This window comes from Trichechus manatus, unplaced genomic scaffold (assembly GCF_000243295.1).
Source record: "Trichechus manatus latirostris isolate Lorelei unplaced genomic scaffold, TriManLat1.0 scaffold00037, whole genome shotgun sequence".
Lineage (NCBI taxonomy): Eukaryota > Metazoa > Chordata > Mammalia > Sirenia > Trichechidae > Trichechus > Trichechus manatus.
In genome coordinates, this window is record NW_004443973.1 from 16,235,865 (window position 1) to 16,252,410 (window position 16,546).

Here is a 16,546-nt window from a genome sequence, read left to right on the forward strand (position 1 = left end):
GAATTATTTTTCCCTTATCAAGTACCAGCACTATGCAAGGACTACAGAGATAAGACACAATTTACCCTGTAAGTACCCGAGGGAAGAGTGAAAGTTGGTCGTATGGATTTGAGCCTGGATGACTAAAAGTATGGTGGCCCCACAGAGTAGGGGAGAATTTGATCTGAAAACAACAGTGCATGTATCAGGATAAATATTATGCTGGAACAGTGCACAGTGTTTGGGAGTGTAGAAGAGGGCTCAGGGTGGGGTAGAAAAGAACCTCATGAAGTAGGTGGTGCTTTAGTTGTCCTGTGTAGGATATGAAGAAGTCTTGCAGAGAAGGTGAGGAATCTTATTTCAGGTGGAAGAATATGCATTGGAAATTGGAGAATATATTGTTCTGTATGATTGAAGTAGGGAGGAGGATATGCAGAGATAAGGCTGGAGGTTTGGGCTGGGGCTAGAACATAAAGTATCTTATGTGTCTTGAAAGCTCCGGGGAACTGTGATAATACTGTAAGCAGAGATATGAAATAATCCAGTTTGCTTTTAGAAAGACTACCCTGGCAGCAGTATGAAAGATGGTTTCGAGGGGCGAGATAGGAAGCAGGGGCCAGGCTGGTATACTGATACATAGTAATCCTGGTGAGGATTGATGGGGACTTAGGCAGAGCAGGCAGAGAATAGGTAGAAGAGATATTTAGGAGGCAGAGTTGATGTGACTTGGTGCTCATTTGAAAGGTTTTTATGGGCATGACTTGTCTAGAGGATGGAAAAGAGTAAGGAAAGATTTAGGGAAAAGTTGAAGTTGATTTCCCACTTTCTGACTTCGTGACTGTTTGGAAAGTGGGAGAAAACATCTACTGGGGAAGATGCTGAAAGTTTTATGTGTTGAGCTTGAGGTGCTTATGGGACATCCAAATGGAGATGTACAGTAGACAGGTGTGCATGTCTGCAGATCCTGGGAGGATGTGGCTTGGAGAGAGAGATACGGACATCATGAGTACAGGAATGATAACTGAGACATTGTGCGCAAAAGATATCCTGGACTGTGTAGGCTACACCCACAGCCTCTTGACTCAAGAACTGATTATTCATTTTGTGAAATTTCAGGGTGCCTTCGGCTTTCTTCTCTTAGCTGTCCACAATTTGGCCATTGGATTCTTATTGGGACATACAGAAAAAGAAAAAGATGATGCTACACAAATACACATAGTTTTACTACTGATTAGCAGATCTGATGACAGGCTTAGATCCATACGAGGATGGCATTAGCAACGGCAATGATATTAATGTGTGAAACTCATTTATGTGTTGACACCTCTCTCCCCCATCCCATCCTGTGGATTCTGAAGCTCTGATTTTTTTTTATTAACCTCATGAGATACGCAAATATGTTATTTATTGAGTCAGATATTGACTTCATTTTGAAAATACATGAATTAGAATACATAATTCCACAACCTTTAAAAGGGAAATCTGTGTTATTTTGCTGTTCTAGCAATCTCTTTTTAGTACTAAATGAAGGAACAAAAATAGAATTTATGTCCCTTTTCAGTATTGGATTGAAGCACAGCTGATACAGTGCCCCAGAAATAAAACTCCTATCTGGAGCAATTTTTCCTTTGGAGGCTCTGCCATAGCTTTCAGTTGTTTCTGAGAATAATTTTCCTAGTGAGCCAAAAGGACAGATATTATATCTTATGGAAGTGGTGTTCTCTGTTAACAATTGGAAAAGAGTGAAGCCCTTCCATTTTGGTTGTCCTTTTGGTTGAAAGAGCAGCATCTAAATCGAAGCTTGCTTAAGTAGGTGAGATGGCCAGCTTCTTAAGAGTGATCCTGGTAAGAGGTATTATAGATTTAAGAGTGTGGGTCCCTGGTGGACCTTGTTTAGTTCTTATTTTGAATAAATTAACTGAAAGAGACATCTTTGAGACAGTTGCAGAAAATTGGACATAGACTGATACTAAATTCTAGTAAGGAATTATTGGCAATTTTGTTGTTTGTGAAAATTATATAATGATCACGTTTTAAAACATCATTATGCAGTAAAATCTGTGAAAGCCAAAACCTGTGTAAGGTGGAAGCCTGTCAGAGAAGGAAAACTCAAATATTTCCCATGAAAATGAGTGATAGAAAAGTGGTAAGACTGCACACTGTCAAAGGCGGAAAACTTGGGAGATCTGGAAAAACAAGGCAGTCCCAGCTCTCAGTTTCACTGTATATTAGTGATGTGTACTGAAGTATTTATAGTTAAAATGCTACGAGCTCTAAAAATACTGACACAGAGATTCAGGGTGATGGATGAAATAGGAATGGTAGACTGTTGATAATTGTTGAAGGTGGGTAAACGAGGTTCATTATGCTATTCTCTCCTTTTATATATTTATGAAAATTTCTATAATAAAAAAGACTTTAAAAAGGTCAACCTATAGAATACAGTAGTCCAGAACAAGAGAGAGTTGAAGGTCTATTTCACTCCCCTTTTGACATTTCTATGGTACATGTGTCACACTTTGTGCACACAAAGTGCAAATCTTTCTACCATTCTGACCCATAAATCAAAGAATATGGTTTCACAGCTAAATTGTGTTCCTGTGAAAATAACGTCGCATTTACAGAATACCTTCACAGCGACCCCTAAATTATGCTTGATTGAATAACTAGAGACTGTCTCATAGCCAAATTGACAGATAAAACTATCACGTTGTGTTCCTTTGTTACTGTTAGAATTCTGGTTCGAGAAATCTGTTATGCTGCTTGCCTGGAGCTGTAGGCAGTTGGCTGTGTGCACTTCTTTCTTCTTCTCTCCCTTCTTCTGCAGCAAGTTGACTCATTACTTATTGCTGTATCCAGAGCAGCTTCTACTATGCTCTAGTGCCAAACAGTTCTTTTCTCTCCTTTTCCTTGGGTTTTACATGAATTGTGTTTTCTCATTTGGGTTATTTGTCTTACTAGGACACAAAGTTCCCATTGTTTTCTTTATTAGCTGAAGTTATGGATCACTTGGCACCCATACCAGCAGGAGCTTTAGTTCTCAAAGACAATAGTTGCAAAATTGGATGCTGCTTTGTTGGCTCCTAGCTGTTGTCTTTGTTCTTTGTCACCCTAACTTGGGGAAATGCCATATTGGAGGTTTGATAGGACTAAAGCAGAATAAGAAATCTAATTGCTTCTCCGTGTTTTGTGCTCCTTCTTCAGAATAGCTCCCATCCAACTTCCAGAGTATTTATTCTCTTTCAAGATATTGACCTTTCACGCTGGATTTCTAAAGTTACAAAATTCCATTATCATTATCTGAAGAACAACATTTATCAAATTTTTTTTTCACATTAGAAAGTGTTAAAGCATTATAAATAAGTTGCTACACAAGTGTGTCTTTCACTAAACTAGCCCGGCATTTTGTATTATTCTTACTGAATCATCTTTGCTTCTCCAGAGTTTCTTCTAACTGCTTGGAGAACATTCTCATATCCTCATTCCTTTATTCTGTCCTTTTATATCCTAGAAAAAGGAAATGTCAGATTTTAGCAGAAATAGATAAGCAGTGAATCCCAAGAGATCAAAAAAGTAAATAGGAATCACTGATAAAAAGGTCCAGGATTAGCTGTAGCACTTACCTTTGGCTAGTAGAAATAGACTTTTTTTCTTCATGGTATTTTAATGTGCAATAACATGGTCAGATGGAAATAATTTGTAAGTATAAATTAAAATCTGATGTTCAGAGGCCCACAATGTCCACAGTCAGAAAATGTTGACCAAGCAAAGTATGGTGGGATCTGTTACTTGGCATGGTAAGGGGTACTCAGTAAAATCTATTAATTTTTAAAGAATTACTAAGTATGCACAAATGAAAGTTAAATTCAATAAACCACCTTGTCACTAATCACTGTCCTTATTGTTCTGATTATCTGTTACTGTGTAACAAACCACCTTAAACTTAGTGACTTAAAACAACAATAATCATTAAGTCTCACAGTTTCTGTGGAGTCCCTGGGTGGTGCTAAACAGTTAACACTCTTGGCTGCTGCCCGAAAGGTTTGAGGTTTGAGTCTACCCAGAGGTGCCTTGTAAGAAAGACCTGGTGATCTACTGCTGAAAAATCAACCACTGAAAACCTTATGGAGACAGTTCTGCTCTTGACTCATCTCTCTCTGCCCACATTTTATCATAGGCTGCGGACAGAACCCAGGTGCCACTTTAAGTATTCTGCCTGGAAATCTCTTTAGCTCGATCATTGAGTTCATTATGTACATTTCTATTTTCTGCATTAACCTGGATAACAGTGTTGCCAGACTCTCCCTCGCTAGGTAACAGGCCTTTCCTTTCCTCTATCCTCCAATAACATTTTCCTCACTTTCCTTTAAGCCCTCACTGACAGCCGTTTTAAAACAGCAACAAACATTTCATTATCTTGCACTGTTCCTGTGTATCAGGAAACCGGGAAGGGCTTGTGCTAACTCGGGGTCTCTCATGCACATGCTGTCAGACTGGAGGTGAAGCACTCATACTGGTGCCCGAGCCACCGTGGAAGCAAATCTGACCTGATTGTTGTTGCTTTAAGTCACTTTGTTTCGAGATTATTTGTTATGTGTCAGTAGTAACAGGACAGTTAACATTCTTTTCTTTCTGGTCTTTGTCATCCTGAAGTCCCAGTATATCCTCTACTCTGCTTCCAGAAATCCAAAGTTCATCATCCTCCCTACAACCCTTCCTGACTTGAAAACTTTCTGTGTTTTCCCATTGTCTGAATGCTAAATGTTTTGACTTGGTGTACAATGGAGGATGTAAACTCACAGGCCAAATTTGTCCCGTAGACACATAATTTGGGGAGCTGCTTAGAGGAATTTTTTTTTTTTTACTTGACAGACTTGCTAACAACAAAAAAAAAAAAATCAGGAGCATTCACATAAAAATCCAAATTTTTCACTCATCTTGGAAGATCAGGTCTGGCAACACTGGGGCTGCATTCCTGTGGCAGCAGTCAGCCAGTGCTGGATGGCCCCTTACAGGGAACATGTCCTTTCCAGATGACTGAAGTCCTCACTTGGCCTAGTTTTGCCTTTCCTTTTTCTGCTTGACTCCTTGTTGTTGTTGTTAGGTGCTGTTGAGTCAGTTCTGGCTCATGACAATACTATGTACGACAGAACAGAATGCTGCCTGGTCCTGCTCCATCCTCACAATCCTTGCTATGTTTGAGCCCATTGTTGCAGCCACTGTGTCAAACCATCTCCTTGAGGGTCTTCCTCTTTTTTGCTGATCCTCTACCTTACCAAGCATGATGTCTTTCTCCAGGGACTGGTCTCTCCTGATACATGTCCAAAGTACATGAGATGAAGTCTCACCATCCTTGGCTCCTTAGGTGTTTGAATTTGCCACTCTTATTGTACAAGATTCTTCGCATAGCTTTTCCAGCCTTATTCTTAGCCAGTCCCTTAAACCCAACATCCCAGGTCCCAGAACTTTGTGATTCAGCCACCTTATGTGTTACTAGAGCCTGATAATTTCATGTCTTCTCTCTGAGCAGAATACTGGCCCCCTTCCAATACCTGGTGAGCTCTTACTAATCTCTCAGCAGCCAGCCTCCCATGCTGTCCCTTGACAGATACGCATCCTCTCTTCTGCAATCTTATGGTATTTGTGAGTATCTTTGTTATAGTAGACACATTGTATTGAAATGAATTTAAATGTATGTTCACCTCTTAGGGTTGTGAACTAGTCTAAGGTATAGGCCTTTTTTTTAATTCATTTTTTGCCTGGAGCTGGCCACAAAGACAGATATGCAAAAACCCTTGTTGATTGAATGAATAAATAAATGATTTTTAAAAATGGCTAAGACAAACCCTCTGCCCTGAAGGAGTATACATTTTCGTATGCCATCTGTTAAATGTAATACAAAGTAGAATGATAGAAAGGTACAAGCAAAATTTTGATTGGGAGAATCGCAAAAGCTTCTTTGGTTAGAAGACAATGGATGAGTAGAGAATGTGGAAGGGCCGATCTGGCCAAGGGAATGGCGTATGCAAAAAGACAGAGTAGTGAAAGTACATAATACGTACACAACTGGACTGTAGACTGTCTGAAGGGATATGGTGGGAGATAAATCTGAAAAAGTAATTTGGGGGCTAGAGTATGTAGGGACTTGGCTATTAAGGAATCTGGACTCATTCTGTAAGTGACAGTGAACTCTTATAGGTTTTCTGAGAGTGTTTATCCATACAGCTAGGGGCAGATGAAAGATAAAATAGCCAAGCCATTAGACGCCAGGAAATGGATTAGCAGTCTGTTCAACAGAAGAAACAAGAGGTGTTAGAGGATCTGTCACAGCATAATGGCAGCTGAGGAAATAAAATTTGCAAATGTGATGTTTGATAGATTTGGGTTGTGAGAGAGATGATTTAATATACAGGGAGTCCCCGACTTATATCGGGGTTCCCGTTCTGATGACTCTGTTGTAAGTCAGTTCTGAGTTAAGTCCAGTACCTTTTTATTTAATTTTTATTATTATGGCCTTTTATTATAAGTATCTTTATAAATCTGATCTTTATTTGTCTTTGGGGGTTGGAAACATGACATATAAATGTACAGTTTCAACATTGACGCTTCTTGCTTCTCAAGTTACACAAAACGTTATGTAAGCCAAAAAAAGGGAGGGAGGGCAGTTGTAAGTGTAATTTGTCGCTGTAACTCAAATATGTCGAAAGTTGGGGACTACTTCTATTAAGAATAATAGCACCTGTCATGTTTTCAGTGTTTATTATGTACCAGGCATTGTTTCAGAGATGTTAACTAAGGTAGAATCAGAAGGAGGCTGTGGTGGAAGATTAGGCAAACGTCTTGGATCTCAGTTTTGAGAAATTGATAGGATGTCCATATGCAACAGAGTGCTTGGCTGATCCCAGCATGGGCTGGGAAAAGAAGTCAAGACTAAGAGATGAAATTGCCAAGGTCATCAGCTTAAATGAGGTAGGGGAGGCCATAGGAGAAGATGGGTTCACTCATGAGGCTAGTGTTTAGTGGACCAGAAAAGTCGTGTTTTATGGTAAAGACAGAAGACAAAGAACAGGAGATAGAGAAGGACGGTAGAGAGATAGAAGGAGAAATACCATGAACACAGCTTTGGAGAGAACTTAAAGAATACAGTACAACTGTGTCTAAATGATGGCATTTTGGTAATAGGAGAAGGAATACACGGTCAAGAAGTCATTAAATCTTCGAGAGAGAGCCGTTTCGGTGGCCTAGTGGGGACAGACACCATTTTGTTAGGATTAAAGAGTGAGAGTGGGATGAGGAAGTGAGGGCCACAATTACAGACTACCTTTAGAAAAACATTGACGGTGCAAAGGAAGAGTGATGGAGTGATTGCTCAAGGAAGAAGCAAAGTCAGAGGGCCCCCTTTTTTGGTAAAAAGAATTAGAGACTTGAGCATGTTTGTAGATGGATATAGAGGAGCCAGGGTCTAGCTGTACGTGTCCTGAAGAAATAAATAAGTGAATCAATAAATGAAGAGCACAGCAGGAGGCGTTGGCCTTGTAAAGGGGAAGGAACCCATTTTCCTTGCACACAGCAGGGAGGAAGAATAAGAGAAGTGAGAATGTGAAGACATTTATTAGGAAGAGAGGAGTAAGGAGCATAAATTGGATTCACTTGGTGTTCTTGGGGTAGTAGGTGCCACTATGTTAAATAACTGGGCCTGGATGAGATAGGACACTACAATGAGTAGCCGTAGGCACAGGCTAGGAATGGAGACTGGGGTTCAGTCTCTTGATCTCACATCTTAGCACTGTTACTTCCCAGCTCTGTGAGCTTGGGCAGGTTAACTTGGGCAAAGCACAAGTTAACTTCTTTGTGCTTCACTTTTTCTCTCTGAAAAATGGGTGAATGAAATGGTTCTCAACTCATAGGGCTACTGTGAAGATTAAATTAGTTGAAAGTGCTTAAAGTATAATACTTAATATTATATAAATACCAGCTGAGGTTATGGACTGGAGGAAAGGGAATAATCTAAAAATGAGGTGAAGTGTTATCTAACACAGTGCTTCTCAGCCCTGAATGAATATATGGATCTCCTGGGGATCCTGTTCAAATGAAGATTCTGATTCTGTAGGTTTGGGGTGGGGCCCAAAATCGTACATTTCTAACAAGCTCCCAGATGATGCTGTTGCTGGACCACACGTGGAGTGGGAGTGTTTGTAGCAGCACTGATGACTCGACCAGGAGTGCACATGAGAATCTGTAACAGCACCAGGCAGCGTGGCTATGTGACTCATGCCATTGTTGGCCAGCCATTCAGGAATGGAGAATGGATGTTTCCGCTCACCCACAGCTTTCCTCCCAGGTGTGGATTGGATAGGAGGGTACATCTGGCCCTTCTAAAGTTTCTCTCTGAGAAACTTTTCCGTGCCTCTCTCCTAGCTTCTGGTGTCTCCCGCAATCCTTGGCGTTCCTTGGCTCGCCGCTATGTCTGCCTCCATCATCACGTGGCTGTTCTTCCTCTGTCTAACTCTCCATGTGTGTCTCTTCTCTTTTATAAGACACCCCTTAGATGGGATTAGGACCCACCCTATTTCCAAACAAAGTCATGTTCACAGACACCAAGGGTTAGGACTGCAGTATATCTTTTTGGGGGACACAGTTCAATCCACAATAGAGAGTGAAGCCAGGAAGGGACTGATGGAAAAGGAGGGGAGGTCTGAGGGTCAGAGAGTACAATGAGGCCAGCCAGTAGGTGTTATGGGTTGAATTGTATCCCCCAAAAATGTGTGTCATCTTGGCTAGGCCATGATTCCCAGTATTGTGTGGTTGTCCTCCATTTTATGATCTGGTGTGATCATCCTGTTGTTGTAAATCCTAATCTCTATGATGTTAATGAGGCAGGATTAGAGGCAGTAATGTTAATGAGGTAGGAGTCAATCTACAGGATTAGGCTGTATCTTGAGTCAATCTCTTTTGAGGTATAAGAGAGAAGTGAGCAGAGAGACAGAGGGACCTCATGCTGCCAAGAATGAAGAGTCAGGAGGAGAGCACGCCTTTTGGACCTGAAGCTCCTAGACCAGGTGAAGATTGATGACAAGGACCTTCCCCCAGAGCCAACAGAGAGAGAAAGCCTTCCCCTGGAGCTGGCACCCTGAATTCGGACTTCCAGCCTGCTAGACTGTGAAATAATAAATTTCTTTGTTAAGGCTGTCCACTTGTGGTATTTCTGTTACAGCATTACTAGATGACTGAAACAGTAGGTATGGGACTGAGGTGCTGAAGGAGGTGCTAGTCCGAGGGGGAAAGGTCAGGGTATAAGATATGGGGACAGTGAAACATTTATTGCTGAAACCTTAACTGAATCTAATTGTATTTGTTATTTTTTGTTGATTCAGAATACCTTTTTTTCCTTGGCAGCGCCTCAAGGGCATTATAAATAGCAATTAATTAGAAACATTTTTTATAGTTCTCGTCAGTAAAATGTCTGATAACAGAAATTTTACTGTATGTTGCTTTCTGTTGTGTGCAGTACATCCTTGGTGAACAGACACAGGGTGGGGGGCTCCATGGGTCACCCAGGCTTAGGCTGCATTCACCCAGGCGGTGTGATTAGCAAGTGGAGGAGAGGCAGAACACAGCGATCCCCCGTGAGGTGGGGAAAACCGTTCCAGGAGAGTGTGGAATCCCAAGTCCAGGAAGAAGTTGATGTGGCACTAGAAGAAGCTGGCAGGTGCCTTGGGCAGGAGGGAAGGGCATGCAGTATTAGGCAAATTCTACTAAATTTTGGTCAGTGTTTCTTTGAGTCACATGCAGCTTTTTTTCAGGACTTTGTCAGGGACACACAATTCAATTTCTGACATATTTAATTAACATCTATGTAGAAAGTCCATCTTATGTCTCTCTTATGTTGTTGATGTTGGTTGCCAGCAAGTCAGTTCCATCTTATGCTGACTCTGTATGTGCAGAGTAGAACAGCTCCATCGGGTTTTCAAGGCTGTGTCCTTTCAGAAGCAGATCACCAGGCTTGTCTTTTGAGACGCCTTTGGGTGGGTTTGAACTGCCAGCCTTCTGGCTAGTAGTGGAGCACTTACCATTTGCACCAGCCAGAGACGCCTTGGCTCTCTCATACTCTCTTTTTATGCTTCTTGTGTAAAGGCTCTCTCATACTCTCTTTTTATCCTTCTTGTGTGTTCTGATGTCAGGGGCCAGGTGGCACCTTTTAAGATGTTGTACAGAGATTGTCAACCCCAGTATTTATAGGAAACTGCAGTTCAGAGGGATGCACTGGAAAGAATTAGTTTGCTTGTATATTAGTTTCCTGGGGCTTCTGTAACAAATTACCACAAAATGGGTGGCTTTTACTATAGCAGAAATTTATTCTCTCACAGTTCTGGAGGCTACAAGGCTGAAATTAAGGTGTAGGTAAAGCCATGCTCTTTATGAAGGCTCTAGGGGAGGAATACGTTCTTGCTTCTTCTAGCTTCTGGTGGTTTCAGGCGTTTCTTGGCTTGTGGCATTATAACTCCAATTTCCGCCTCTGTCTTCACATGGCCACCTTCCCTCTGTGTCTGTGTCTCTTCTCCTGTTTTTATGAGGACACCCGTCATATTGGAGTAGGGCCTACCCTTCTCCACTATGACTTCATGTTAGCTAATTACATCTGTAAAGGTGCTATTTCCAAATGAGGTCACATTTATGGGTACTGGGGGTTAGGACGTTAACATATCTTTTTTGGGGACATGGTTCAATCTGTAACACTGCCCTAGTCATAGTTACCCTCACTGCTGTCATTCTCTGTCTCTGTCTTCTCACCCCGAGGCCACCAAAACGGACTGGTGAACGACACTGTTGCTGTGTCTGTTGTCTGACTTCTTTTCTTGTAGGAATCCAAACTTTGATTAATTTCTTTAATGGATTTGCATGAAGGTGCAGTTTAGAGAAAGGGAAAAAAATATCGCTTTCCTTTTCAGGTGTGTGGTTTAATAAAACTGCTCTGTTGTATTTTATTCCCAGTCTTGGGAATAAGTGTTACTGTATGTAACACTGTTTCTGACCTCACCATTGCCTGTTATGACCTGAGGAGTCTGTGGGATTATGAATATCTCTAAGGATCACTTAAATTAAATTCATTTGTCTGAGAAGAATTTTTCTTAAACTCGCAACAGAGAAAATAGAGAATAAAATTTATTTCACCACCTTTGCGCCCGACTACTAACCTAAAAGTTGACGGTTTGAACCCACCCGAGGCACGGAAGAAAGCCCTGGTGATCTGCTTTCATAAAGATTACAGCCAAGAAAACTCTGTGGAGCACAGTTCTACTCTGTAACATATGGGTCGCCATGAGTCAGAATCGACTTGATGGCATTGGGTTTGGTTTTTTAATTTGTTTGTTTGGCTTTCCCAAGTTGACAAATCATTTAATTAAGCAAGAACAGTGTAACAGTAATGCAGTCAGAGTTCTAAGGGTGAATAACCTCCATTTTCATCATTGTGGGAGATGAGGGGGAATAAAAAGGTTTATGTATATATACACACACATACATATACATATGTATGTATACATACATATATCTATATACATATCTATATATCTCTATCTCTGCCTCTTCCTATATATCTGTATATCTACATATCAGTATCTATATCTATAAAGTTTCCATTTTACAAAGCTTCAGTTACCAGGTAGGAAGACTCCTAAACTATGTGAAACCTAGTTCTCTTGGCTCTAAAAGGTAAAAGTTGTTTCCCATCATCCCTACAACTTCCTGCGAAGATGTCACTTTGAAAACTTGGTTTCTCATCTCTTTCCTAGAGGTCAGTGTCACACAGTTACACCATGAAACCTGGGTTTCAAATTATGCTGCAGGTTTTTCTTCCTAGGAGTAAACTGAGAGGACATTCCCAAAGATGGGTTTTTATTCATATTCTTGCTACTCTTATACTGCTATTTTAGCCCACATAGATTTTTCAGTGTTTTTTGTCTTAATTTCTTCAACATTTATACACTTATTTGTTCAACGAATATTTATTGCTTAAAGGTTCATCCACCATTTCTTTCAGTATCTGGGGCTGTGATCCTAGACGTTTTGTTTTATCTTTTTCTATGCCAGCAAATAAAACTAAGAGGGAAACAGCCAGGGTTCTAAAATAAAATAGAAATGGAAGAAGATGGCCATTTTATTTTCTGTACTTGGATTCTGCTTGTGGAAACAAAATTGACAGATCTTGTAAACATACAATGAGAGAGGACAAAAGGGAGCATAAACTAAATTTTAGGGTGGGAAGCGGAACTGTTTTTTCAAAAGAAGATTTCCTCAGTGTAATCCCCTGGCTGAGACTTGAAGAATCCTGATTCATCTACTATATTTGGTTTCTGCAGTTTCAGTGAAGGTAGAGTTTCATTGTGCTTCTGATATATAATTTTACTTTTCTCACTTCTTAGTTAATACTATGTTTTGTAAAAATTGTAGCTTTAGATTATTTCCTTTACGTGTAGTCATTAACATTCTTGTCTCTGATGCCATCACCATGATTAGCGTTGCTCAGAAAATAATTAATTTTATTGTATATGTCAACATAAACTTATTTTCTCTTCCGTTAGCCATTTCTTTATAGCTTTAAAATGAGCAATCTGTTCTGAAAATTCTGAAGTCCATTTCAGCATTCCTTCTACCCTCCTTGCCAGCATCTATAAGCACCACTGAAATCACTGTCATTAGGATAGGTCTTTACAGTGACTCAAAATGCAAGTGGAAAAAATATACCAAGCACAGAGATGTTTTACTAAGTAATAAATCTTTCAAAGGTGAATTAATTAAAAAGAATATTGTTTGAAGTGGAGTAAAAAGCATTTTTTTTTTTTAAATGAACGTAACATTTGCAATTATGAGTAAGAACTTCTTACTTTTAACTTTCCTTGTCGCAGTAGCATCTGAGCTCAAATCCTCTAGACGGAGAGGTCAGACCTACTTTTACAGGTTCCACCTGGTAACACACGCCCTCAAACCAAACCCAGCCCTGGGCCTGCGTTGTTTATGACTTCACATTGATCTGACATGTATGCATGCTTACTTTAAATTTAAATCCTGTGGTATTTCCTTTGAGATTAATGAAGTGCCTATGTTATAATTAATTATTCTTTAGTGCAGAAAATAGTTTCTCTTCACATCATGGTCTTTCAAAGTCTTCACAGGACACTTTTAGACAATTCGTTTTCACAATTATTCAGTGGCATAATGGAGATTCACATTTGATTGTGAGTCCAAAGACTTTGTTTTTGGCCTTGATTTTGCCCTGTGTGTCCTTGGGTCACTTTTTGGACCTTCATCTCCTCATCAGTAAAATAAGATCATCTTGAAGATCCCTTTCTGCTGGAAGTTTCTCTGAATCATTGAATCACTGGCTGTTATGATCACATCCTGTTCATCTGCTGCAGTGCTTTGCTTGATTACATCTCAGTATGTTTTTTTAAGGCAAATTACTTTGGTCAGAGGCTCGTTCTCAGTCATCCAGTGCTTTTAAAAGTTTTGCTTTTTTCAGCCACAGAGACATTTGGAAAGCACCCTCTATAGATTGCATCTCTACCCTAGTTCAAAAATTTGAAATAATTGAGAAAGAATGATTATGATCTAAACTCTGGCATGGCTGCTGATTATCAGGCTGTGCTCCTAGCAATCTCACGAGTCTCATAAATGCTTCAAGGTGTGTTAAGAATAGTCTGATGCTGTTTTGTTTTGCTCAAGTAGGTTGAGCAGAATCCCGGGAAAACAAGCATGATGTCAGGTTCTGAAAAAGAGCAAGGTGGCAACAGAAGGGTATTTGCTTTTTTGATGTAGGTTTTAGATTGCTTATACCCCTAGTCTAGTATGCTTCATTAGGCTGCCTGGTTCCCCTGCCTTTGTTCAGTCCGCAGTCTGTCGCTTGCATGCATTTCCTGAGGCAATTTTGAAGCAGACCATGTGGCCTTTCTGTGTAGTGATTAACAAGGTGTTAGTTGAATTGAAAGTGAAAGACAAGCTTGACTTATGTATATGGTGTTCTTCCAAAATATCTTGTTCTACATGTGTAGTCATGCATTTCAAGAACATGATATTTTTGGAAAGAAGGTGCATGTGGGAGTCTGGAGTCTCTGTAGTCTTTCTGGGTATTAACTGCTAGTTATCCCTGAATTCATAACCTCATAGGTTATTTTCAGGGTAGTGTGTATGCTCTATAACCCAAGTGGCAGTGCCAGGGGAACACTGTTCACATTCGGCTAGTGATGACTTGTCTGGGTTTGTTTAATTCAGGTAAGAAGAGTTCCCGGGTCAAGCGGTCACCTTCATAAAACTGAAGACGGTGACTGGGAGTGGAGTGACGACGAGATGGATGAAAAGAGTGAAGAAGGAAAAGCAGCTTTTTCTCAAGAAAAGGTGAAAAACATTGATGATGATGATGAGCTAACCAGTGTAATTTTATTTATTTATTTTGGGGTGTGCATATATGCATACTTATGGCCACGTAATTGTTTTACAGTCACGAAGAGTAAAAGAAGAAAATCCAGAGGTGAGTGTTTTTGTTTTTTTTTTTTATTCAACACTTCATTTTCCCGTTGTGGTATCAGGGTCTGATGCATTTGAGGAAGAGACTTCAAAATTTTGTTCTGATGGCACAGAAAATAAAAAGGTCACATAGACTTCACAGGTTCTGATTCTGGCTGAGCTGCTTTGGGGCTGTATAAATTGGGGCAAATTACATTTCCTTTTGGGCCTCAGTTTCCTCCATCATTTGGGGCTAATGACAGTCAGCATTTATCTCATAAAGCTGCCCTGAGGGTTGATGAAATCACATGCATAAGGCATTCAGTGGAGTCCTTGGCACAGACTAGGTACTCACTTAATTTTAACTCTTTGTATTACTGTCACTTAGAAAACACAATAAACATACAGGCAAAAGTTCTTCCAAATTTTTAGTTTGCAATAAAGCAGACATTGAAATGGTTAGAAACTCCAGGTTGAATCTGCTAATGTTCGTTTTTAAATCTCCTGGGTAACTTAGTAGACATCAATGCTCTTCTATCAGCTCCTCTTTGAGAACCGGTCATCTTTTGATTAACTTTACTTCCTCCATCTGACTAATTACCCTAATGCCTAATGACCAGTAATGACCGGGTTTCAAACGATTGCTAATTTTCCTAGAGGGAATTTGAGTGTGTTTAAATAGCTCCAAATATTTTACAGACCTAATAATTAATGTGTACCTTGATAAATTCTCATTAAGAAAACAAAACTTTAGGTTACAAATGATAGCCATTCCAACTTTCTTTAATTAGCAGACATTTCTCTTTGATTAAATGGAGTAAATCTTATCGTTTGGCTTTAAGTGGCAATAACCAGCTGGACCTTTCTAAGAGGAGAGGATCAGAACTACAAAGTCACTCCTTCCCATTATTCTTTCCTCCCTCCTTTCTCTCTTCATCTTTTTTTTAATGCCACGTTGATAGGCCTTTCCTAGGGAGTTTTTAGTCTGCCTGCCTCCCAACTGTAACTGTCCTTCAGATCCTCTTTCCTCTTATGTTTATCATATGAATTCGTCTTTCTGTTTCATACATAAAATATAAGCGTTGATCAAGGACGTTGTTCACCTCCATTAGGAACAATGGTGATGAGCCCCACAGTGGGACACGTTGGCTCCATGGCTGTCTTGCTGTGTTTTTAGAATGATCTGAACCAGGGGTCATGAACTCTGCCCTCTCCTTGCCTAATTTCCATTTTACCTAGAGTGAAGTACAGAGTCAAAGGTTTTTTAAAAAATGTATTTCTAGAAGTATCTTTAGCTAAAAATGTCAGTTCTGCGTAGAAGTATAGCAAAATAACATGGTTCACGTAGCATCATTGACTCAAATAGCTTTCTTCATTGGTTCACTATAGGAAATCTTCATTGGGTGATACTCACTGAATCCCACCTTACTAATAATAGAGTTATGGGTGTAGGTCTTTCCTGATGAGGATTCAAGTGTGTTATGACACTTCATCCATTTGTCCATCCAGTTGACAGTAATGAATATCTTACCATGTGAGAAATTGCCTTGATAACTAATTTGTTATTTGGATAAAAACAGTGTCTTTTTTCAGCAAGAATATTTTGTGGATATACAGGAAAGAGAATGATGTTTTGATTATCAGACATTGATCATCAAACATTGATCATGTCTGTTGATCATCAAGAATCACTGTCAGCCCTCTTGAGTGGGATTTGAAAGTCTTAGACACTTCACTAAATCTAGACTCTTGATTTCCCAGTGGCATCTGTCTGTTCCCATAATGATTTATAATTAAGGAAGCATATAGTTAGGTTTCTTATTTCTGTGAACGAATACATGTGTTTGAATGTAGACATTCCCACAAAATTTGAGGAGTGACCAGCCCCACCTACTATCACACAGCTTCTCAGTTCAGTTTTATAACAAGCTTTCCTTTTGGTGGAGCCCTGGTTGCACAGTGGTTAACAGCTCGGCTACTAACCAAAAGGTTGGCAGTTTGAATCCACCAGCCACTCCTTGGAAACCCTATGGGGCAGTTCTACTCTGTCCTATAGGGTCACTATGAG

General features: G+C 40.0%; 1 protein-coding gene across 1 annotated transcript in view; it reads left to right on the forward strand.

Moving 5' to 3' along the window:
- STK39 (serine/threonine kinase 39) overlaps window positions 1-16,546 on the forward strand; it is a 304,453-nt gene that overhangs the window by 170,948 nt on the left and 116,959 nt on the right. Inside the window, exons 11-12 of the mRNA XM_023730495.1 lie at window positions 14,248-14,370; window positions 14,474-14,503. Coding sequence (XP_023586263.1) covers window positions 14,248-14,370; window positions 14,474-14,503 — 153 coding nt within the window. The remainder of the gene's footprint in view (window positions 1-14,247; window positions 14,371-14,473; window positions 14,504-16,546) is intronic.